We start from the raw sequence: 24,964 nt of genomic DNA, 5'->3' as shown, positions 1-24,964 counted from the left end.
ACCGATGATTTCAATAGTTTGGGATCAGTTGGAATGATTCTCTGGGTCTTCTACTCGTCAGCAGTTGTGATGGTCAATACGGCAGTCCACTTATCGGAGTATTTCTATACTCGAGCATAACGAGATATGGATCTTTCCCACTTTTGTATGCTCTGAATCCTTTTTCTTGCGCACAAAACATAAACAACCAACAATGACGTAATACCATATAATATTAGCACAGAATCTTCTTCATGCAGTGGAAAATTAAGAATTTTTTGCCTATCTTGAATTCTGGTCAAAGCTCTTGCGCCCAATTAATATAGTTCAGAAGAAACTATAAAAGTCATTTCTATCATTGTGTCTGCCTCCTCTTTTCCTAAGTCTGCCTTCATTGATCATCACACTGTCTCCTTAACTTTAAATTCTCACTACGTCCTAGACCAGTCCGTTTGCCGTGGACTGCGACGGGTAAGGGGGGAAAAAAGAGATCCTGGTGTTTGAGTGGTGGCTATCTAAGGATAAACCACAACAACACAATACTTTGGCTCCAAGTTCCCCTAGACCTGAGACCCAGATGGCCCGCTCTGGGTCAACCGGCTGGTCATGCCGAGCTACCAGCATAGGTCGTCGACCTATGCTGGAGGGCGGTGGCTGGAGGGTCAATCAGGGAGCTGCTGTATCGGACACATGTCGTATGGAGGATAAAAAGGAGGAAGCCACAAAAAGCTGTGCTACCTGGCCATCATTTCTAGTGGCTAGGTGCACAGAGAAGGGGAAAAGTCTGACAAAGATTAGCCCTTTTGTCATCTACAAGAGACTTAAGTCAGTAGTGGGAGAGCCCAAGAGTGTGTCTAAGCTACACAAGTCTTTTGAACTTCTAGTAGAAGTTGATAACAAGATACTATCTTGTCGTCGACCTATGCTGGAGGGCGGTGGCTGGAGGGTCAATCAGGGAGCTGCTGTATCGGACACATGTCGTATGGAGGATAAAAAGGAGGAAGCCACAAAAAGCTGTGCTACCTGGCCATCATTTCTAGTGGCTAGGTGCACAGAGAAGGGGAAAAGTCTGACAAAGATTAGCCCTTTTGTCATCTACAAGAGACTTAAGTCAGTAGTGGGAGAGCCCAAGAGTGTGTCTAAGCTACACAAGTCTTTTGAACTTCTAGTAGAAGTTGATAACAAGATACTATCTGATGGGCTTTTAAGATGTAGAAGAATCTGCCTTTTGTTTTTTGCCTATATATGATTTTCGCTCCTCTATTATCTGACATTCTTTCAAGGCGACCTGCCCAACGTAGTCTGTTCTTTTTTATTTCGGTCACTATTGGTCACTTCAGCAACATAGCCCAATGTATCAATTAATCCGAATCAGTCATGTAATTATATGTGCGATTGACCTAGACATATAAATCTGTTCGAGAGAAATATTTTTACCAATTGTTTTTGTTTAACTTTTAAATTTCTCAATACGCTATGAGCTTATCACTTGTCTGTCTGACGGAGGGAGTGAAGAAGGGGGTATCTGTGTTAATGGTTACATGATCTTCTTTAGATGCATAAAAAAAATGTTCACTGGGGCTTAAGGTTCCTCAAGGGAATTAATTCAGCTTCAACCACCACATTTGTCAAGTACGATTTCTTTAACTAGTTCCAAATACCAAACAAAATAATTAATTAACAATAGTTAATTAACTTTAATAAAAAAAAATTGATTCTTGTGTTGTCAGGTAAAAGAAATAATTGCGCGAAATTTCAGCTTAATCCGAGTATGGGTGTGGGAGAAATCACGTGTACAAACATTTTACCAGACAGATTTGATTTAATTTTGATTTTAGCAGTGACGTAACTAAGGGGGGGGAATTTTAAAATCCCCCCGGGCCCCCATCTAGGGGGGGCCCCCTAATGGGTGTTCGAAATTTATTTGTAAATACATAAATTAATATATTTGATTGACAAATAGTGTCAACGGGTGTCTTTTTTTTTCAACATTTATGGATTAAATTTATCACAAAGACTAAACCTAAATCTAGGTCCGTTGACTTTGTTGACATTTTAAAAATATTTTTTTCCACAGAGATCAAATTTTTTTTAAAAGTTAGTTTTACATTTTAAACTTTGTTGTCACGAATAAAACTGCATGATATACTGAGAATTCCAGGTATCTTGTTACCTTTACTAATAATAGATCTAAATGGCGAGTATTTTATGGCTACACTAATTAACCTTGAAGCAAAATTTACAGAATCGAGTATAACAGATTCAAAAGTTATTCTTAATAATGCTAGAATAGTCCATTATTCGGGTTTGGCGTCTATAATTTCAGAATTAAACTTGACACTCGAGTTATTACCCCTCTATTAATCTTTCCTCAATCCAATGGAAACTCTATTTTTATTTCCATCTAATCCTTTTGCTTTCGCATAAAACAAACAACAAACAATGACGTAATATCATATAATATTAGCACATCCTTCCTTTTGAAGTTATTATCACACCCTTCCTTTTAAAGTTCTTAAGAGTGATATCTACTAGTAAGGCCGGCCCTAGCATTTGCGGGCCCTATGTGAAACGGATCGCGCGGGGCCTAGTCTGGGTAGGGATGAGCATAATGTCAAAATTATTTATTTTTTTTTTGAATTAGAAAATAGGCCTACTTTCGTCTTTGCAAAAATTTTTTATCAAATGAAAGCTCGCAATGCCACTTTTTATTTATTGGCACCCCAAAATGTCAATTTCGTCTATTCTTCAGGAGATTTGAATAAATTTAAAAAAAGTTCAGACTTTATAGCATATTTTGCCTTTTCATGAGATTTCCTGGAGGCCCTGGAAAATCAGGAGGTCGCGAAAACCCTGTTATTTTATATACGTTATAATGGTTTAATTTAATAATGTACACTTAGAATTAGCGCGGGTCCTATGAAAGCGCGGGGCCCACTGCGACCACATAGGCTGCAGTGGCCTAAGGCCAGCCCTGTCTACTAGGAACTTTAACAATTCGTCCACTTCTGGTTGTCTTGACTGGCACAACAAGTTCTCTAGACGTTGGTCTATAACTGTCTGTTTCGTTTGTTCCAACAGTTTGCAGTTCATTGTCTCCATCGGTATCATAGTACCCAGAGATTTTTTCATCGAAACTCTTATTCAAAAAGCGTTGATTTCTTCTGTATGTTTTTCCGTTTGTCTTTATGATGTAAGATCTGGGTGCTGAATGTTTTTTTATGACAACTGCTTTCTGCCATGTTTGACCTAGACGAACTCTCCGGCAGAATAATCTTTAGGTAGTCTTGCTTTTGCATTGTTTTTCACTTTGCTTTTCATATGTCGTTCGTTGAGTAATGTCTCTGCATTTTCAGCTACCGATGATTTCAATAGTTTGGGATCAGTTGGAATGATTCTCTGGGTCTTCTACTCGTCAGCAGTTGTGATGGTGAATACGGCAGTCCACTTATCGGAGTATTTCTATACTCGAGCATAACGAGATATGGATCTTTCCCACTTTTGTATGCTCTGAATCCTTTTTCTTGCGCACAAAACATAAACAACCAACAATGACGTAATACCATATAATATTAGCACAGAATCTTCTTCATGCAGTGGAAAATTAAGAATTTTTTGCCTATCTTGAATTCTGGTCAAAGCTCTTGCGCCCAATTAATATAGTTCAGAAGAAACTATAAAAGTCTGGACTGCATATACGGGAAGCTGCTAAAGAAATTAGTACCCTTTCATGCTTTCTGCAAAATGATGAAAAACTGACAAAAAAAAAAAACAACAATCCATCGAAAAAGCAAAAGAAGGTAGTGAATAATATGGATTCCCTGTAATCAAAACAACCAGAAGAAAGAAAAGACTTGATGGGAAGTTGAGTTCTAATGTAGGACAGTCAATAGAACTGCAATTCAAACGTGTTGCGACAGAAGTGCTGGACAGATTTCATATGGAGATGAAGGGCAGATTTCAAAGGCTGGAAAGAAAATGGATACCTTTGAGTTTCTTCTTGAACCAAGACACCTGTTAGATGAAGACCCGCTTATGACAAACTGTGCTACTTTTCCTGTTTGTTTGATGAAATAAATGACAAATCGCTTTTTCAATGATGTCATTGATGCACGAGCACTTTTCATCAACAAACCAGTAATACAATCACCAATAGACATATTGAGGAAACAGGCTTCATATGGTAATTACGTGTGCTCAAACTTTGCAACCTCCTCCGAATACTGCTAACTCAGGCCATTACGTCATGTGAGAGATCATTATCAAAGCTCAAGCTCATCAAAAGCTATCTCAGGAGCACAATGACACAAGAAAGGCTTATCATGGCTTTAATGTCAGTGAAGTCACAAATACAAGAAAGTATCGATGTAGTTGATGTTATAGATGTCTTTGTGCACAGAATGCACGACGTGAAGCGATATCAATTTAGATTTGTCACGTGCATTATTTAACTAATAAACAAAGGTATCATTCATTAAAAGAGTCTTGATTACTTTTTGTTAAGTTTACTGATATACTGAACCAATTTGATTTGGGGCTTTTATATTTTTGCGTACATTATCCATGTCATATGTCGAATGTCAAAATGCAAGGGGCCCCCAAAGAGGTCAATCCCCCCGGGCCCCCAAATCCCTAGTTACGCCCCTGGATTTTAGGCACATCGGCACAATTTAGGCCATGTCGTGCCTGCATTCCATTAAGGGCTACTCTCTCTCTCTACATAACAAGAGCTAAATTCTATACAGTTAAATCATTAAAATCAAGGTCTATTCACAGTTAAAATAGTAAAGGTAGTAAAAATTTAATAATTTGGTAAAAATCTAATGTAAATAGTACATGTTCACAAATTCATAAATCAGATCTTCGTAGACAACCCCACTTCCCGGAAAAAGCTCAGTACCTTCCCAGGGTCGACATTGTCGAATAGTTTTTTTAAGTTAGTGGCTCTAAAATATTTCTCCTTGACATCCTGGTATCTGGGGCAATCAACGAGAATATGTTCCACGGTGAGGTGAGAGTCACAATACTCACAAAGTGGGGGCTCGTCTCTCTTCAGCACAAAAGAGTGCGTGATGTAGGTGTGGCCAATCCTAAATCTGGACATGGTCGTGCTACCACGCCTTGTCAGACCCTTAGATGTGGGCCGCCACCTGACATCCGCCACAATCTGCCTGAGTTTATTATGAGTCTCAGCCTCCCATCGGTTCTGCCACTCTCGATAGGTGACAGAGGCAATACTTTGTCTCAGGTCCGAGCAGGGAATTTGGGTTCCTAACACCGCATGATTTAGAGCTCTCTTTGCTTCTCTGTCTGCGGCTTCGTTTCCCTCAATGCCAACATGGGAGTGGACCCAGATGAAGGTAACATCCTTATGGTCGGCTGTTATTTGGTCCAACAGCTTCAGGCTCTTATGTACCAATGGAATGTCAGTCTTCATCCGCCCCTAAGCTTGCATTGCAGATTTGGAGTCGAAGCAGATTATAAATTTCCTCCTTTCTGATGCTATAACGGCCATAAGTGCAAGTGATATTGCATGCGATTCGGCCGTAAAGATGGAGCAGCCACCGGGGAGTCTACGGGAGATTGTTTTGTTCCGAAAGGAGCAGGCACACGCGACCTTTCCCTCCATTTTGGATCCGTCTGTGTAGATGGTGCCACAATCTCCGTAGCTCTCCTGCAGTTCCCTAAAGTGGACTTGTAGTATGCTTGGGTCTGTATATTCTTTTTTGAAATTAAGGAGGGATAAATTTAATTTGGGTTAATTCATTAGCCAAGAAGGATTCTGAGGGGTTTCTATTTTAGAGATTTGGTCAATGGGTGGGGTTAAATTTTGGATGGGTTCTCTCATTCGAAGGCCCAACGGTTGTATGACATTAGGCCTTCGATTGTATAATTCTACCTCTGTGGGGTTAAATATGGAGTCGAAAGCAGGGTTCGTGTGGTTGGATTTTAGCTTGACTATATACTGCATTGCAAACTTTTTCATTCTTATATCCATGGGGAGTTCTCCAGCCTCCACATGGAGACTTGGGATAGTTGATGTACGAAACGCGCCGAGACAGAGACGCAGGGCAGCATTTTGTATTGGTTCCAGTATTTTTAGAGAAGACTTCCTTGCTGCTCCATATATTATGGATCCGTAGTCTAGCTTGGATCGACTCCGATATAGCAGCAGCAAGGTATCTCTGTCAGCTCCCCAGTCCGTATGGCTGAGTACTCTAAGTATGTTTAATGACTTTTGGCATTTCTTCTTAAGTTCCTTAATGTGGAGGAGAAAATTAAATTTGGAATCTAGGGTGAGGCCTAAAAATTTTGTAGTTTTCACGACAGGGATTTTTTTTTTGTGTATAAATAGTTCAGTTTCTGGGTGGTGTCCCCTTAAATTACAAAAATGCATACTAACTGTTTTGGAGTCCGAAAATTTAAAACCATTATCGTTTGCTCAATTTTGAATTTTGTTTAAACATAACTGTAATTTTCTTTATAAAGTGTTCATGTTTTTTACATAAGTAAAAATGACAAAGTCATCAACTTACAAAGAGCACTCTATGCCAGGGGACAGCGCATTTATGATGCTGTTTATTTTAATGTTGAACAGGGTGACTGACAGAATGCTGCCCTGTGGTACACCCATTTCCTGGTCATGAGTGTCAGAAGCGGAGTTGCCCACTCGAACCTGAAATTTCCGGTGTCTCAGGAATTCCCCCACAAAGCTGGGGAGGTGTCCCTTAAGCCCCATAAGCTCCAGGTCACGTAGAATGCCATGTTTCCAGGTTGTGTCATAGGTCTTTTGTATATCGAAGAATACAGCTACTAGATGTTCTCGTCTAAGAAGTGCATTTCTGATGTAAGCTTCCAGCCTTACCAGGTGGTCAGTTGTTGTCCGTCCCTGCCGGAATCCGCACTGGTAGTTAGAGATCACTTTATTCCTCTCCAGGTACCAGACCAGCCTACTGTTAATCATTCTTTCCATGGTTTTGCAGATGGAGCTTGTTAGTGCTATTGGTCGATAGTTAGCTGGGTCAGAGCCGTCTCTTCCCGGTTTAGGTATCGGAATAACTGTGGCTTTCCTCCAGCTGTTTGGGAAAGCGCCTGTTTGCCACACACAGTTATAGACCCCTAGCAGGACTGCCAATGAGGGTTCGGGAAGGTGCTTGAGGAAGTGGTAATGGATTTCATCTTCTCCAGGCGCTGTGTCATGTGACTTGTCCAGCGAGTCCCTCAGTTCCTCAAGCGAGAAATGTTTGTTGTAGTCTTCATTGTTCAATGACCTGAAATCAATGGGGTGTCTTTCCTCCCTGGTTTTGACTTTTTGGAACTCTGGCGTGTAGTGTGCAGTGGATGACTTTTCTGCTATTGAGGATGCAAGGCATTCAGCTATTTCTCTGGGGGACGTGACAGTTCGTCCTTGGTTTTTCAAATGCCCTATTGCTTTTGATTCGTCTTACTGCCTTCAAAACCGCTCTAGCAGAAGTTTTGGCATCCAAACTGCCGACAAAACTTCTCCAGGAATTCCTTTTGGCTGACCGTATGGTTTGTCTAGCCTTTGCTCTAGCTATCCTGAATAGCTTTAGGTTTTCCTGGGAAGGATTCTTTATAAATGCAGCCAGTCCTTTTTTTCCTATCGCCAATAGCACTTTTGCAAACTGTATCAAACCATGGTTTGCTAGGCCGTTTTGGATTTGCGGAGGTTAAGGGGACAACTTTCCTGGTTATACTAAGTAGCTTGCTAGTAAATGTATCAGCTGGGTTCTATTCATCCAGGATATTTTTTGTGATATCCTCGGAGCATCTTTTTTGGAATTGTTCCCAATCGGCCTTATTCAGTTTCCACCGCTGAGGTCGTCCCAATGAGGGGAGATTGTAAGTAATGATGATTGGGAAGTGATCACTTCCCCGTAGATCATTGCTAACTGACCATTTAAAATCGTCCAGAAGTCCTGGACGCATACGGTGAGGTCAATGCATGTGAGAGATCCAGTTCCTGGGTGCAAGTAGGTCGGTGATGCATCATTAAGTATGCATAAATCATGTTGGAGGAAGATATCCTCCAGCATACGAGCTCTTGTGTCAGTATTGTTGGATCCCCACATGGTGTTATGTGCATTGAAATCCCCAAGGATTATATTAGGCCGGGGGAGTTGTTTTAATAGGTCCTCCATGTTTGTTCGGTTTAATGGAGCGCCTGGTGGTAGATACAGGCTGCAGCAAGTGATAACCTTGTGTAGGGTTATCCTAGCTGCTACGGCCTGTAGTGTGGGTCTGTAGTTCTACCCTTTCATGGAGGACGCTGTCCTTCAAAAGGATACAGACTCCACCTGATGCTCTCTCTGCATCCTCAACATTCTTGCTGTAGGCACTGTAGCTTCGGAACCTGATGCTATCTTTCAGAAATGTTTCCTGTAAGCAGACAGCTACAGGAGTCTCAGAGTCCATCAGTAGCTGCATTTCCTCGTAATTGGACTTCTGTACAATTCTGGAATCCATGGCTATTTCTAAATGACCTACTTGGAGCTATTAGGCCTTGGGAGGCCCCCGGAGGGGTTTCCCTTTATTCCAGTGACCTTTGTATTTTTATTCTTGTGTTTGGAAGGTGAGGAGGACAACCCCCCTTTTGGGGGAAGTCTTTCTCTCTGGAGAGGGGAGATCCCTCTGATTAGAGCGGAGGTTATTTCCTTCTCCATCACCATCACCTCGGGCATCCTCTCCGCTTTGATTTCTCCCCTTAGGGAGTTGGTCAATCTCTAATTCAGTAGAGGTTGGGGTGTCTGACTGGGTTCTCTGAGGAGAACCTTTGTCAGACATAATGTCTCCGGGTTCTCCCGGAGTGTTGGTTTTGAGATCCTGCTCAGTCTCCATGCTTAGCGAGCACAGAGCACATGTTCTTTAGCATGACAACAGGGCTTTCTTGTCTCTTCGGAGGTGTGTTCTTTGGCGGTGTTTTCTTCTATGTTGGAGGAGAGGGTGGTGGGGTCAATGTGTCCGTCTGTGTGGCTATGGATCTTCCTGTCTTAGTCACAGCCTGGGCGTAGGTCTTTGTCAAGCCGAATTGGCCCTTGGGTAGGGCCAGTACAGCCGATTTCGCCTGGCTGAAGGTACATCCATTTCTCGCCTTGTACTCCTGCACGGCAACCTCCTGTTTCCACACAGGGCAGTCCTTGGAGTAGGCTGAGTGGCCAGCGTGAAAGTTTGGGCATTTGAACTGGGCTGTGCAGCCCTCGTCCTCATGACCCTCTTGCAGACTGCCGCGCCGTGTCCATAACCGTGGCACTTGAAGCACCTCATGGGGTTAGGTATGTAGGGCCTCACTGGAACTCCTAGGTATCCTGCTTTCACATACTCTGGCAGTGTCCTAGTTCCGAATGTGAGTATAATAGTGGCGGTTTTGACCTTCTCACCCTCCCTGCGCCTGGTAATGCGCCGGGCATGGGTGACTCCTTCAATGCCATCCACTATTTCCTTCTCGGAACATTCCAGCAGGTCTCTAGAGCTGATAACACCTCTGCTGGTGTTCAGACTCTTGTGTGGCATGACTTCCACTTGGAGATCACGGATTCTTCTACATCTTAAAAGCCCATCAGATAGTATCTTGTTATCAACTTCTACTAGAAGTTCAAAAGACTTGTGTAGCTTAGACACACTCTTGGGCTCTCCCACTACTGACTTAAGTCTCTTGTAGATGACAAAAGGGCTAATCTTTGTCAGACTTTTCCCCTTCTCTGTGCACCTAGCCACTAGAAATGATGGCCAGGTAGCACAGCTTTTTGTGGCTTCCTCCTTTTTATCCTCCATACGACATGTGTCCGATACAGCAGCTCCCTGATTGACCCTCCAGCCACCGCCCTCCAGCATAGGTCGACGACCTATGCTGGTAGCTCGGCATGACCAGCCGGTTGACCCAGAGAGGGCCATCTGGGCCTCAGGTCTAGGGGAACTTGGAGCTGTTGTGGTTTATCCTCAGATAGCCACCACTCAGATACCAGGATCTCTTTATCCCCTCTTACCCGTCGCAGTCCACGGCAAACGGACTGGTCTAGGACGTAGTGAAATTTTAAAGATAAGGAGACAGAGTGATGATCAATGAAGGCTGACTGAAAAGAGGAGGCAGACACAATGATAGAAAAGAAGTAGGCACTTTAGAGCTCCAAAAATGCTAAGGAAAGAGGAGCGCAGTTTAACGTCATGTCTCGGGACGATTTACCAGACAGGCAGAGTGAATTGGTGTAAGCTTTGTAAAAAATTATCTAGTTAATAATAAGGCTAGTCTTCAAGTCCGAAGATTAGTGAGGAATGCAGTATTTCCCGTGGCTGCGCAGCCCCAGCTATTTTGCCACATCCAGGGTAAACGCCAACACATAAGATAAATATTTTATAATATTATTAATCTAAAGTATCTACATTAGTAACTAAATATTTACACACATTGCGTAATTATTAATTTCAAAAACTCATCCGTCAAACTCAGGGGTTGGTAATGAAGGTGAAGCGAATAGCGGAGAATCGTCTCTACCTCCCCTGAATTCTGTGATGTCTATATTATATAATGACTCTTAATCCGGAGCCATTTTTCCACACATTGCCATTTTTTTTTCCGTTTTGTCAGCTTTTCGTTTGTATCATGAAAATTTTTGTATCATGAAAATGCAGTTAGAACCTGTATTGCTATTTTTATAACGTTACCAATTGCCCATAGCCTAAGGAAAAAAATATACGTTAAAACATTTTAATTATGTTCAAAATTAAGGTCGTTATTAAAGAGTGCCTAATTTTCGGTGCCTAATTTTCCGGGTGCCTAAATTTCCGGGTGCCTAAATTTCCGGTGCCTAAATTTCCAGACCAAAAAAAAAAGATTCATATCTACTGATACCCGTGTTATGCTACGTTTGAAATAGTTGTTTTATAAGTCTACTTTGGTCAGAACACTCTCAAACCCATCAATAAAACAGCCCGTCCACCCACCCCAACACAATTTTCTAGCCTTCAAATCCTAATGTCCTTTTTTTTTATCTCTTTCACCTTACAAACGAAGGTTCCTTATTATAGAGTAGTCATAAACACTTTTTAGGCTCAACAGTTGTAGTGTTCCATCTCCCTGCACAATAATGCTCAAATATACAGACACAATATTTTCAAATGAAACGTCCCTCCCCCAACAACACACTTTTAGGCCTTGTATCTTCAACTAAGCACATAACTCTACCGGTGACGTGTGCTAGGCTACTGCTGAAATAGTTGGTATCATGGGCTTAGCCAGGGGGGGGGGGTTTGGGGTTCAGCCCCCCCCCCCACCCCGAAATTAAATCCCCCCTGCGGGGGGGGGGGATCGGAATTTAGTGACAGATTTTTTGCTTTGATTTTTTTTTATTTTAGGTGAGATTTTAATACTAAATCATCACTTGCACCAGCACAGCCAAGGGGAGTTTTGAGTTTAAAAACCCCTACCCGGGGGTTTTGAGTTTAAAACCCCCTACCTGGGGGGTTCGAGTTTAAAACCCCGTACCAGGAGGGTTTGAGTTTAAAACCCCCTACCAGGGGTTTTTACAGTTATATCCCTCTCTTCTATAAAACAAAACAAAAAAAAAATGCAAACGACAATCCCCAAATTCCAAGAACACAGTTAAGAAAGATTTTGATTTTAAAACCTTCTCCAAAATTTACAATAAACCCCCCTCTTCAATATAAAAAACGCAAATTACACATTCAAAATTCTATGAACATAGCCAAAGGGGTTTTGAGTTTATCCCCCCCTCTTTTCAGTATGGTTTGAAGCTAAAAAATACCTCTTCAATATAAAAAAAGCTAATTACGCACTAAAATGTTATGAGCGTAGCTAAATGGGATTTGACTAAGTTTTGAGTTTAAACCCCCCTTCAGCGGGGTTTGAAGCTAGAAAATACCTCTTTAATAATAAAAACAAAGCAAATTATACACTCAAAATGTTATGAGTGTAGTCAAAGTGGTTTTGAGTTTAAACTCCCCTCCAGTCGAGTTTGAAGCTAAAAAATACCTCTTCAATATATATAAAAAAAAGCAAATTATTCAAAAAAAATACAGCTTCAGTGTAAGAAAAAAAAGCAAATTACGCACTCAAAATGCTATGATCGTTGCCAAAAGGGGTTTTGTGTTTAAACCCCCTTTCAGAGGGGTTTGATGCTAAAAAATACTTCAATTAAAAAAAAGCAAATTACACACTAAAATTATTTGAGCGTAGCCAATCCTATTGGGGTTTTTAGGTTTAAGCCTCTCTCCTACAAAAGTTTAAAACCCCTCCAGATGGTTTTGAGTTTAAAATTCCCATACAGAGTGTTTTAAGGTGGAAAACCTCTATCTTCAATATTATTCTAAAGCAAACTACAGTTACTAAATTCTATTACCGTAGCTAAAAGGGGCTTTTGAATTAAAAATTAAAAGAATTCCAGAGATTTTTAAGTTTAAAACCCCCAACAGATGATTTTGACGATAAAACTTCCCTTTTCGAAATAAAATCTATAGCAAATTAAAGTCACTTAATTCCAAGAGCGTATTCAAGATAGGTTACACATTTCTACCAGTGGCGGGGCTCCATTAATAAAGTGCAGTGAATAGTCATCTGCCAAAATTGAAAAAACACTAAATGTGTCTCAACAAAGATGGCTAAGACAGATTTTAGGAGTCAGTTATAGACATTGGGTCTAAATCAAGGAAATCCTATGCCGAAGTTGGAGTCGGCCCCTTAGTAAGATTGTGATAGAGCGTCGCATGAGGTTTGCGGGGCATGTTCTCCGACACAATTGAATTACGCATAAGAAGAGTTGCGATGACATCCTAGTACAACTTGGCGCCACACAAACATGGAGGTCCTCAGAGCAGGTGGGAAGAGGCTTCAGACTTTACCAGTGACAGATTTTTATGGAAACAGCTTGACGGCAAATGCGCCGAACGGTTTTTGAAATAAAACTTTTTAATAGCAGGAATATGCACTACAGACACCTAAATATATGCATTTTGTTGACTTTCAATACCAGAAATAGTGCTTGGCGGCGGGGCTCCGCCCCGCGATGAGGTAGCTCCTGGCGCTCCCCCAGACCCCCTTGCTGGCGATGGCGGGGAATCTAATTTTTCCACTAACTCCAGGAAGAACCTATTCTAGGGAACAATAAAGGTCTTCCGAAAAAATGAAGGGTCAGAATGTAATAAACATGATGTACACACACACATAAATAAATATAATTTTTTTCGCGGGGGGGAGGGGGAAATCCTGGCTACGCTCATGGTTGGTATATTGCCTTCACTTCTAAGCTCATCAATAAAACGGCCCGCATTACAACGATATCCCACAGCTGACACAATTTTCTAGCCCTCAAATTTTATAACCCCCACTCCCCTTTTTTTTTTTGTTTCTTTCATTATAATTCATCCTACAATCGCTCGGCCCGCAAGCCCCTATTATAGAGTACACACAAACACTTCTTAGGGCCATCAGTGGTAGCCTTCCATCTTCCTGCTCTATAATGCCCGGCCTCTTTCCGCGAGTAGACTGAAAAAAAAGATTACAAAGAGAGTTTGTGATATCACACAAACTCATAGGCAGACCCCGTCGGAGTCGGATCCTTGTCGGATCCGCCTATTCCCAAGGAATATTCAAAACGTGATTTAATTTTGATGGTCAAAAGAAATAATGTTTCAAAGATTCATTTGCCGTTGTAAAAAAAAATGTGCAATTTGCGCGCTGGACTGTCGTTTGGATTTATCGATGGTCCCTGGTTTAAACCCTGCCCGCTCCCATACACTGCCGTTCTGCGGGAGCTTTCGACTAGGAAGTAAACTATCTTCAATTCTGATGTTTTGTTTTTGTTTTGTTTTTTTATTTGAGGCACATCGGCACAATTTAGGCCATGTCGTGCCTGCAGTCCCCTAAGGATCCCTCTCTCTCTAAACAACAAGGGCCAGATTCTATACAGTCATATCATTAAAATCAAGGTCTATTCACAGTTAAAATAGTCAAGGTAGTAAAAATTTAAATATTTGGTAAAAATCTAATGTAAATAGTGCATGTTCACAAATTCATAAATCAGATCTTCGTAGATAGCCCCACTTCCCGGATAAAGCCCAGTACCTTCCCAGGGTCGACATTATCAAATAGTGTATTTAAATTAGTGACTCTAAAATATTTCGCCCTGACATCCTGGTATCTGGGGCAATCAACGAGGATATGTTCCACGGTGAGGCGAGAGTCACAGTACTCACAAAGTGGGGGCTCCTCTCTCTTCAGTACAAAAGAGTGCGTGATGTAGGTGTGGCCAATCCTAAGTCTGGACATGGTCGTGCTACCACGCCTTGTCAGACCCTTAGATGTGGGCCGCCACCTGACATCCGCCACAATCTGCCTGAGTTTACTGTGAGTCTCAGCCTCCCATCGGTTCTGCCACTCTCGATAGGTGGCAAAGGCAATACTTTGTCTCAGGTCCGAGTAGGGAATTTGGGTTCCTGACACCGCATGATTTAGGGCTCTCTTTGCTTCTCTGTCTGCGGCTTCGTTTCCCTCAATACCAACATGGGAGGGGACCCAGATGAAGGTGACATCACTACGGTCGGCTGTTATTTGGTCCAACAGCTTCAGGCTCTTATGTACCAATGGGATGTCAGTCTTCATCCGCCCTAAAGCTTGCAATGCAGATTTGGAGTCGGAGCAGATTATAAATTTCCTCCTTTCTGATGCTTTTACGGCCATAAGTGCAAGCAATATTGCGTGCAATTCGGCCGTAAAGATGGAGCAGCCATCGGGGAGTCTACGGGAGATTGTTTTGTTCCGAAAGGAGCAGGCACACGCGACCTTTCCCTCCATTTTGGATCCGTCTGTGTAGATGGTGCCACAATCTCCGTAGCTCTCCTGCAGTTCCCTAAAGTGGACTTGTAGTATGCTTGGGTCTGTATTTTCTTTTTTGAAATTGAGGAGGGATAAATTTAATTTGGGTTTATTCATTAGCCAAGGGGGGTTCTGAGGGGTTTCTATTCTTCAATTCTGAAGGAACATCCGAAACATGTGAAACAAACAAACAAACAAACAACCCGGGACCGTCGAGATAATCAGTTCAGCACGCTAACTTGTTCTTAACTTAATAACAAACTGGTTACTAATAGCCTATTATTGATAATGAGATATATTACACATTACGGCATGGCATCTATCGGATATGTACACTATGTCAGACGAGCGATTTTAGATAAACTTTCAGCATTGATTTTTAATTGAAAAAAAAAAAGAAAAGATATATCGTGCTTGTACTTTGATGTCTCAGCAGTTATCAACAGAGCTACTGGCATTTTCATTTAAACGGAAATAGAATAAGGATGTAGATCTACATAAATTTAACTTCTGATTTAGCACTCTGAAGATCTAGAATATAAATCTGGAATAATTTAGATCTAATTTAGATTAGATTTTTGCTCCCCTAAAATCCTAGATAATCAATTAATAGACTGAATGCAACATTAAATTTAAAAATAGTAGATTAGTTTTAGTATATTATAACATTGCAATATTGATCTAGACGTTTTGAAATCAAAAACTACATTTTAAATCTAGAAATTGAAATTCTATATCTTGGTTTAGTCTATATCAGTCTAAACTAGACCTAGAAATTCTAGATCTAGACTCTACACGATTTTAATTAGAATATAAATCCAGATCTAGTTTTAAAAATCTAGATTAGATCTAAATCTAGCAATCATGCCTTTTTAAATACGAGTCAGATAACGTTGGTTTAATAAACATTACTATACCGAGTTGTTTTAGCATTTCATTTGAAGAATTTATTCCATATGACGTCAAAGAGAAAAAAAATCACTACGTCACACGGCCTAGTTACACTAAAATCTTATATTATAAAGTAGAATGTGAGGTGTATGTATCTATGTATTTGACGAATAGAAATAAAAACCGCTTGACCAATCATGATAAAACTTGGCAGGAATGTTCCTTGGGTAGTAACTTAGACCGTAGTGTATGTATTGTAGCCCTAAAACAAACTTAAGACCCTCAAAAAAAAAAGTTGTCCGACTTCTTATCTTATCTTATATAATACAGACGTTACTTCAAAAAAGAAGATGATTACGTCCTACGCGTCATGCATTTAGTCATGCATATTAACCAATGACTTAAATTCTGCCAAGTCACTGGTTTTCCTGGCTAGCTCAGGCAACCCATTCCATGCTCTAATAGCACTAGGGAAGAAGGAGTGTTTGTACAAATTTGTCCTAGCATATGGGACGAGGAATGTGCCATTATCTTTGTGTCTTTCAGAGTATTTTATTAAATTTTGTTTTTGTATTTGAAGATTATGGTTCAGTGTTTTATGTATGATTGCTACTTTACTTTTGAGCCTTCTGTCCTGAAGGCTTTCTAAATTTAGTGATTTTACTAAAGGTGTTACTCTATTCAAATGTGAATATTCGTTTGTTATGAATCTCACTGCTCTATTTTGTGTCTGTTCCAGTTTTTTAATGTTTTCTTGAGCTGAGGGGTCCCAAACGGAGGATGCATATTCTATTATTGGCCTAACCAAGGTTAAATAACATTTTAGTTTTATGTTCTTATTTGATTTATAGAAATTTCTTTTAATAGATCCTAATGCTTTGTTTGATTTTTTTGTAGTTTCATCAATATGTGGATTCCATGACAGTTTTTCATTTATTATAACACCTAGGTATTTTGCGTTTTTAGTCTGTGTTACTGGTTTGCCATGAATAAGATAAGTGGAATTAATTTGTTTTAGTTTTTTTGTTACTCTTAACAACTGACATTTTTCTGGGTGGAAAGACATGCTCCAATTTGATTCCCATTTCTGTAATTCATCTAATTCTCTTTGTAAAATATCTGTGTCCTGTGTTGTTTTTATTGTTCTATATATTATGCAATCGTCTGCAAATAATCTGACTTTTGTTCCTGAACTAATGCAATTTGGTAAATCATTTATGTAAATTAAAAATAGTAGTGGACCCAAGACTGTTCCTTGAGGTACACCCGAGTTTACTGTTATCGGTGTTGATTTAGAGCCATTTATTATTACAGTTTGTCCTCTCCCTATCAGAAAATCTTTAATCCACTGATGCAGTGAACCATTAATGCCGAAATATTTTAATTTTTTAAGCAAACTATGGTGGTGGACTTTGTCAAAAGCCTTAGAAATATCTAGTAAGATAGCATCTGTTTGTTCACTATTATCTAAACCTTTTGAAAAATCATCAATTAGTCCTATCAGTTGTGTTTCACATGATCTATATTTCCTAAAGCCATGTTGGTATGGTGTGAGGACATTATGTTTGTCTAAGTGGTTTATGATGTTGCTACATATTATGCGTTCTAGGATTTTACATGTGATGCTGGTAAGTGATACTGGTCTGTAGTTTCCTGGGTCAGATTTTTCTCATTTTTTAAATAGGGGGGTGACATTAGCTTCTTTCCAGTCCTTTGGTACTCTGCCCTGGTTAAGTGAAGCCTGAAAGAGTATTTTGAACACTGGGGCTAGCTCATTGCTTAGTTCTTTGAGTAATCTAGCTGGAATACCATCAGGTCCAGAAGCTTTATTTGGTTTGGTGTTGGCTAATAGTTTTTGAATTCCATTTTCTTGTACTACTATATCTTCTATGTTGTTTACTTGGTTCAAATTCAGTAATATGTCTTTGTCTCCTGGGGCTGAGAATGCTGATGCAAAGTATTTGTTTAGGTTGTTAGCTTTAGTTTCATTATCATTATGTACTATGTTATGTTCATCTTTTAATGGCGCTATGCCTGTTGTTTCCATTTTCTTAGACTTAATGTATGACCATAGGTTTTTGTTGTTATCTCTAGATATTACATTGTTTATGTATTCACTCTGCAGCTGTCTGCTTACTTTTTGGGTTAAGTGTTTAATTTTTATATACTTTTTGTGAACTCTTTCTGCATTAGTTTCTTTAAATTTTCTATATAGATTGTCCTTCTGTTTACAAAGCTTCTTTAGTCTATTATTAAACCAGCATTTATTTATTTTGTTTAATGTGTATTTAGTTGGTATATGATTTTCTATAATGCTTTTAAGATGGTTTTTAATGAAATTCCAGAGGTCATCGACTGGTTGGTTAATGTCTGTTTCTAATAAGAATGTTTGTTGAAAGTTTAATGCAGCTTGGTGTAGTTGTGTCAGGTTACATTTATTCCAGAGTAAAATTTTTCTTTTGGGTTTTGTATTGGCTACTGCTTTTATCTGACTGTGTATTTTTATGATCTCTTGGTGTGATAGACCAGGGATAATTTCATAATCAACTACTAATCCAGGTCTGTTGGTTAAGAAGAGATCTAATGTGTTGTTTAATCTAGTTGGCTTTTTAATGATTTTATCTAAACTTAGGTTGTGTAAAGTTTCTATGAAAAGCTCATTTATGTCCTTAAGGTTTTGGTGTTTATCTATGGTTAGTGTTTTCCAATTTATATCAGGTAGGTTGAAATCACCCATAATCCAAAAAACTCTATTAAAGCTATAGTACTTATGGATCTAGGCCATGTTTACAATGTTGACATGAGAAAAGATCGAAAGGATTTAGATAGATCTAGATCTAATTTTAAGAAATACACTTTGCGCAGATAGTTTTTTACTTTGACAAATAAAAATACAAAAGAAGGTCCATTGATTTCATTATATAATAAAATTAACCTTCAAATTTGTGTTTCAAAACCATTTTTTACATAAATTAGTTCCTTATATCTGTGACTACAGATTTCCTGACGAACATTCTTCCATTAGACAATACATCTTTCCATCCCTAGATCTAAAACTCTAATTCAACTCTAAGATGATAACACTTCTCTTCGCACAGATAGTTTTATACTTTAACACATGAACATACTAATTATAGTCCATTCATTTCATATTTTAATCAAATTAACATTCAAATTTGGTTTTCTAAAGCATTTTTAAGAGACTACATTCATTTACGAAAGCTGCGAAGCCGAGTTGAGATAGGCCTAGATTTATTTATGAATCGCGTACTAAAAATTATTTCGTTTAATTGTTTACTTTATAATCCCATTCATTTAACAAAGCTATCGCTCTTTTCGTTTTTTATAGATATGAATGTATCGGCTTCGGGTAAACCCATTTTCGCAAAACTAATTTTATTTTCGTAGCGAAAGAGAAAAAAACTTGAAAGGATCATTAGCTAAGTTCAACAAACATCTAAATCCAATCCACTAGATTAGTAAACACAAACTTAGACCCTCAGGCCGCGGGTAATGTCAGGCTAGTATTATATAAAGCAGAATGTTTGGCGTATTAATGTATGTCCCCGTATAGAAATAAAAACTGCTTGACCAATCTTGATAAAACTTGGCAGAAATGTTCCTTGGGTACCAACTTAGACCGTAGTGTATGTATTGTGGCCCTAAAACAAACTTAAGATCCTCAAAAAAAAAAAAAGACCAACTCTATTACAGCTAAATTATTTTATGGATCTAGGCCATATTTACAATGTTGACATGAGAAAAGATCGAAAGGATTTAGATCTAGATCGAATTTTAACAAATACACAAATACACTTTGAGCAGATAGTTTTTTACTTTGACACATGAAAATACAAAATATAGTTTATTGGTTTCATTATTTAATAAAATTAACCTTCAAATTTGTGTTTCAAAAGCATTTTTACATTAATTCGTTATTTATATCTGCGAATTTAGATATCCCGATGCACATTCTTTCATTAGACATTACCAAATGGTTACACATTAACACATCTCTCTACTGAGTCTATTCCTATGCCTAGGTCTAAAACTCTAATATGATAAAACTTCTTTTCGCAAAGATAGTTTTATACTTTAACACATGAACAAACTAATTATAGTCCATTCATTTCATATTTTAATCAAATTAACATTCAAATTTGTTTTTCTAAAGCATTTTTAATACATTCGTTCACTGTTCACTAAAGCTGCGTAGCCGTGTTGAGAAAAAGGTCACGCATGCGCAACACAGAATGAACTCTATAAAAGCCAATTTTCTGACCGTCTGTCCCGTTTAGATCTCGTAAACTACAAAAGATATTAAAAATCCGACATCACAATATTTTAGACCATTCAAAGTTCTGATGCAAGGGCTACTTTTTTTTTCTGAAAGCGAAAAATTTAATTTTTAAAATTAGTTATGCAAGCAGTTTTTTAAAGAGAAAAAGCTAATTAGTATGCATTATAAGTTATACCTAATTTAAAACGAATAGTAATCTTATAAAATTCATTATCCTGAACTTTTATTTTAATGCGGAAATTTTTTTTTTTTTTTTTTTTGAGGATTCGAATAAGAGATTGAGCCTTTTCAAAACAATTAGATCAATTATAAGACATCAGTTAGGCTAGGGGAGGTGCGGTGGCTGAGCGGTAAAGCGCTTGGCTTCCGAACCGGGGGTTCCGGGTTCCAATCCTGGTGAAGACTGGGATTTTGAACTTTGGGCGCCTCTGAGTCCACTCAGCTCTAATGGGTACCTGACATTAGTTGGGGATAAGTAAAGGCGGTTGGTCGTTGTGCTGGCTACATGACACCCTCGTTAACCGTAGGCCACAAAAACAGATGAACTTTACATCATCTGCCCTATAGACCACAAGGTCTAAAAGGGGAACTAATTAGGCCAGGTTCACATCTAACTGTGCATTCACTTTCACCTATCCTTTGATCTGCGGGACCGTTGGGGCACTACACAAGATCTTTTAACCTTCTTTCTCCATTCTTATCTCTCATTTGTCTTTGATATAATTTCATTCGTATGTTCTTTCTGAAAATATTGAAGCTTGCCTGGGTGGACCACTTCGGGGGCCGATTTTGAGTTTGTGTTTCCACACAAACTGTCTTTTGTAATCTTGTTAACTCTAGATTAGTGTAGATTTAGATCTATGTCTACCTCAAGATCTACTTTATATTTCAACACATGAACATACAAAATTAAGTCTATTCATCTCAAATTTTTATCAAATATATGTAGGCCTACAAGCAAATGTTTTAATTTGAAAAAATGGATTTAAGCCTATTAGCTATTTTGATTTGATAGCTTCATTCACACTATTTTTACATTGACACATTCGCTTTACTTATTACATTATTTCGTTTAAATGTTTTAAAAACACTCTCATGACTATATCGACAGTAATAATAAAATAAAGATCCGCGGGTCGCAGGTTAAATTTGTCTAGTATCTTCATAAATGCGAGCTAGCTATCGAGGGATCATAGACATTGGTGCACCGAGTGAGTTCTTTTAGCATTTCATTTTAAAAAATTAATTCCATTTGACGTCAAAGGAAAAAAATCCAGTTCGTCACACGGCCTAGTTAGACTAAAAATGGCTCCGTCAATATGAGCCATAGACATTGGTGCACGGAGTTTTTTTTTTTTTAGCATTACATTTATAGAATTCGTTCATATGACGTCAAATGAAAAAAAAATCCATTTCGTCACAACACGAGAGTTTTAACGAGTGTTCATAGTCACTAGTGTATGCATTCTAATAGAATTCATTTAAAGATATATATATATATATATATATATATATATATATATTTTATGGCACAGAGAGGGGTAGTGGTGTGTGTGTAGTCAGCCGACGCAAATCGCCCTAGGCCAGCGCTAGACGAGCGGTCAACCGTGACGAGCTACGACGGTCAGCCGAGTCGAGTGTCAACAGGAAAGTTCGGGAAAGATCGCCGTCGTGAACAGAGCTCAGGGGCGTCACGAGAGTTGTAGTCCGTCTCGTTCCGGGCTTGCACTGGGTTCAACAGTTCCGGACTGACTTCACACACTAGGCTCGTTGTGTCGGACTCGATCGCAGACCAAGATCAAGACGCCAGTCGTCTCAACTGTACTTGAGAGTAATCCGCACTAAACCGTCGTAATGCTCCGTACAGAACCACACCGTTGAACTGTGATGTAGTCGACTGTGTTCTGAGCTCCTGTCGTGAAACTTCTGTCGTGAACCGTCTTGACTGCGACACCTCCGCTAGAACCGGACGGAACATCGCTCGACGTTTCTAGCTTCGTCACATGACTACATCCCTCGTGACGCTCCTGAGCTCTGTTCACAACGGCGATCCTTCCCGAACCGTCATGTTGACACTCGTCTCGGCTGACCGTCGTAGCTCGTCACGGTTGACCGCTCATCTAGCGCTGGCCTGGGGCGATTTGAGTCGGCTGACTACACACATACCACTACCCCCATCTGTGCCACCACCAGGTTTATAACAATATATATATATATATATATATATATAACATCGCAATATTTTTAAGTATATATAATAGATTGTTCCGTATGTTTGTATATATAGTGTGAGAAAAAGAGAATTCTGGATAAATCTAATACCGTTAATTAAATTATTAATAAGGTCTCATGTGAAAATTAGATGTACCATAGTCTTATGGAGAGATTTTTATACCATATTCTGGTGTTAGGAAATTGTTTTCCTTTAAAATAGGAACACAATATTAACGATAATTAGATTTTAAAACATTTAGCTAGATAACGAACTCAAATGCACGACAGAAGTGCGATTTTACATAAATAGAGTTAGAATGTTTTTCATAAAAATCCGTAAAAACAACCGTCATTCGTAAATGAGAAGAAGATTATTTGCTTTATATATTAGAAGAGGGATTTCAAACAGTTATTTGTGTTAGTAGATTATTCATATAAAATAGTGACAATTTTATTTTATAGCTCATAGCACGGAAATTACATGTAATCTAAGTTGGAAGAGCAAACAAACAGTCGTTGGTATTGATTTGTTTTTCACAAAAACATCCAGAACAATCTATTATAGGTACTTAAAACTATTGCAATGTTTTGGAAGGAACATTAAAGATTAAATCAGATTTTCAATAGCGTTTAGTGTTGTTGTTTTTTATATAAACGTGACGAACAGACCGACCAACAGACAAAACGCACAAAAATAAGCGACTTTTATCCTGATGGGAGTACTAAACAAAAAATAAATAAAATCTGATTATTTAAAAAACTTAAAGGAATTAAATTTGCATTCAATTATGTCGAGGCGTTACGGAAAGTCACTGAATATAAAGTCCATTTATAAAATGTCAGTGATATTCACACACAAAGTGCATTCTTATCTTTTATAAACAAACATAAATGTTTTCTTTTAATTTTAGCAGCTAGTTGACCAGAAAAAACACCTTTAACTAATATTTACATTTGTTGTGAACATTTCTTGTACATTTTATAAATATATTTGACTTGTGGTACTAAAAATATACAAAATGTTGTTCTTTGCTAACATATTGTAACATTGCCTCCCTTACATTTACGTAATTGTTTTAGAATTGGTGTATTTTTAAGAAAAAATCGCTTACATAATTAGATGATATGGTACTTCCCAAGTAGACACATTTTTTAACATTTGCTAGTTTTTGGCCATCTATGAGAATATGATGGATATCTGGTTCTGTGACTGATTTATTTGGAGGAGCTTAATGCAACAGCTCTGTCTTTTTACATTGATGTTGAAGACAAATGTTTTGCTAACATTGGTGACGAGGAACAGGCTGATTTCAACGTCTTCTTCATTGGAGACATTTAGGGCACAAATATCTAGCTCCCAGACGAGACATTTAGACAAAAAAACGGAAGACTTAAAACTCCGACTAAACGGACCAAGAGTCAACCCCTCTCTGTAAAAACAACAACAACGCAGCCCAACAACCAGGTACATCAATCTCGTTCACACTACTTAAAACCGCTTTGCCCCACTAAAGTATGGCGTATGATCCGTAAGACTAATTCACACGACACGAAGATTTTCGGGTCATGGGTAAGCCAGTGCAAACCCTAAATAGCATATCTACAGCAGCACCAAGCGATGCTGAGGCCCCTATATTAGGCCACCGTCACCAACGACCCAGGGGAATCTTCTCATTACACCAACATCTAAAAAATTACTAGTCAACGGGAGAGCTCTAATGGACACTGGGTGCCCGATAGCGGCTATGGTGCGGGAATCTCTGGTAAATCAGACTATTACATGGGCGAGGCTACAGAAATCCATACAAAATATGGGTTTAATAAATGTTGAGTCAGTCAATAGTTATGAAATCACCAGCTTTTGATCTATTACCGATATGTTTTCGTAGGAACGTCACCGTAGCCCAGCATTTCTGCACCCATTATCACCAGATCACAAGTTCGTGAAGAAGAGACTGACTCAACTGAATTCAATGCTGTTCCCACGGAGACGAAGTGGGAGAAAAGCAAGCCCCTTCACTTTACAAATGCTCTAAAATATTGAGTGGATATAACTCAAACTAACCCATGCGTTGCTGCTCAATTGAGACTATAATAATAACACAGATCAACTTTCATAAAGTAGAAATGGCAGGCAAAAGAAAGCTAAGCAGCTATTGTAAGAATTAAAGAGGTATAAGAAGGAACAGCCAGAGACCTACAGCCTACAAATACTCGTTGCCATTACGACGTTGTCCTGAAATGCAGTGTAAAAAGTCTCAACCTAATTTAATGTGAAGACTCTTCGGCACAATATGCCACAAGAATAGTATTATGTACAACTAACTTACGAGAGCTTGATGTGGGCACTGTTGGATCTGAAATTGAAAAGTGAAAAAAATTGAAAGCTTAAGTTGCAGGAACAGCCAAATGTAGTTCTTAATCGTAATACTAGACTAGTGCTAAGTAACTACGTACTTGCAATAATCTCTATCTGTCCTGACGACTGCCTCATTCACTAACTGAATGACAATCACTAATTCTCCCACTTTACTTGGACGATAAAATAGGAACATTTAACCTGTGTACTTAGAACAACTAAGCCATTTTCATAATCTAAACCGCAGCGGTTTAATTAACTAAAAACATTTTTTATTCGCAAATTTGACCTAATATGTTTTTGAAAGATGACATTTAAATGTCTAATATATAAAAATAAAATTCTTTCTACTTGAAGCACTTATAAACACTCTTTT

General features: G+C 38.8%; 1 protein-coding gene across 1 annotated transcript in view; it reads right to left on the bottom strand.

Moving 5' to 3' along the window:
- Window positions 1-24,964, bottom strand: part of LOC106059857 (suppressor of lurcher protein 1-like) — a 266,518-nt gene that overhangs the window by 77,272 nt on the left and 164,282 nt on the right. Inside the window, exon 11 of the mRNA XM_056031426.1 lies at window positions 24,560-24,586. Coding sequence (XP_055887401.1) covers window positions 24,560-24,586 — 27 coding nt within the window. The remainder of the gene's footprint in view (window positions 1-24,559; window positions 24,587-24,964) is intronic.

The sequence above is a fragment of the Biomphalaria glabrata genome, chromosome 6 (assembly GCF_947242115.1).
Source record: "Biomphalaria glabrata chromosome 6, xgBioGlab47.1, whole genome shotgun sequence".
Taxonomy (NCBI): domain Eukaryota; kingdom Metazoa; phylum Mollusca; class Gastropoda; family Planorbidae; genus Biomphalaria; species Biomphalaria glabrata.
Note: the sequence above shows the minus strand (reverse complement) of the source record. Positions and strands in the feature narration are given on the sequence as shown.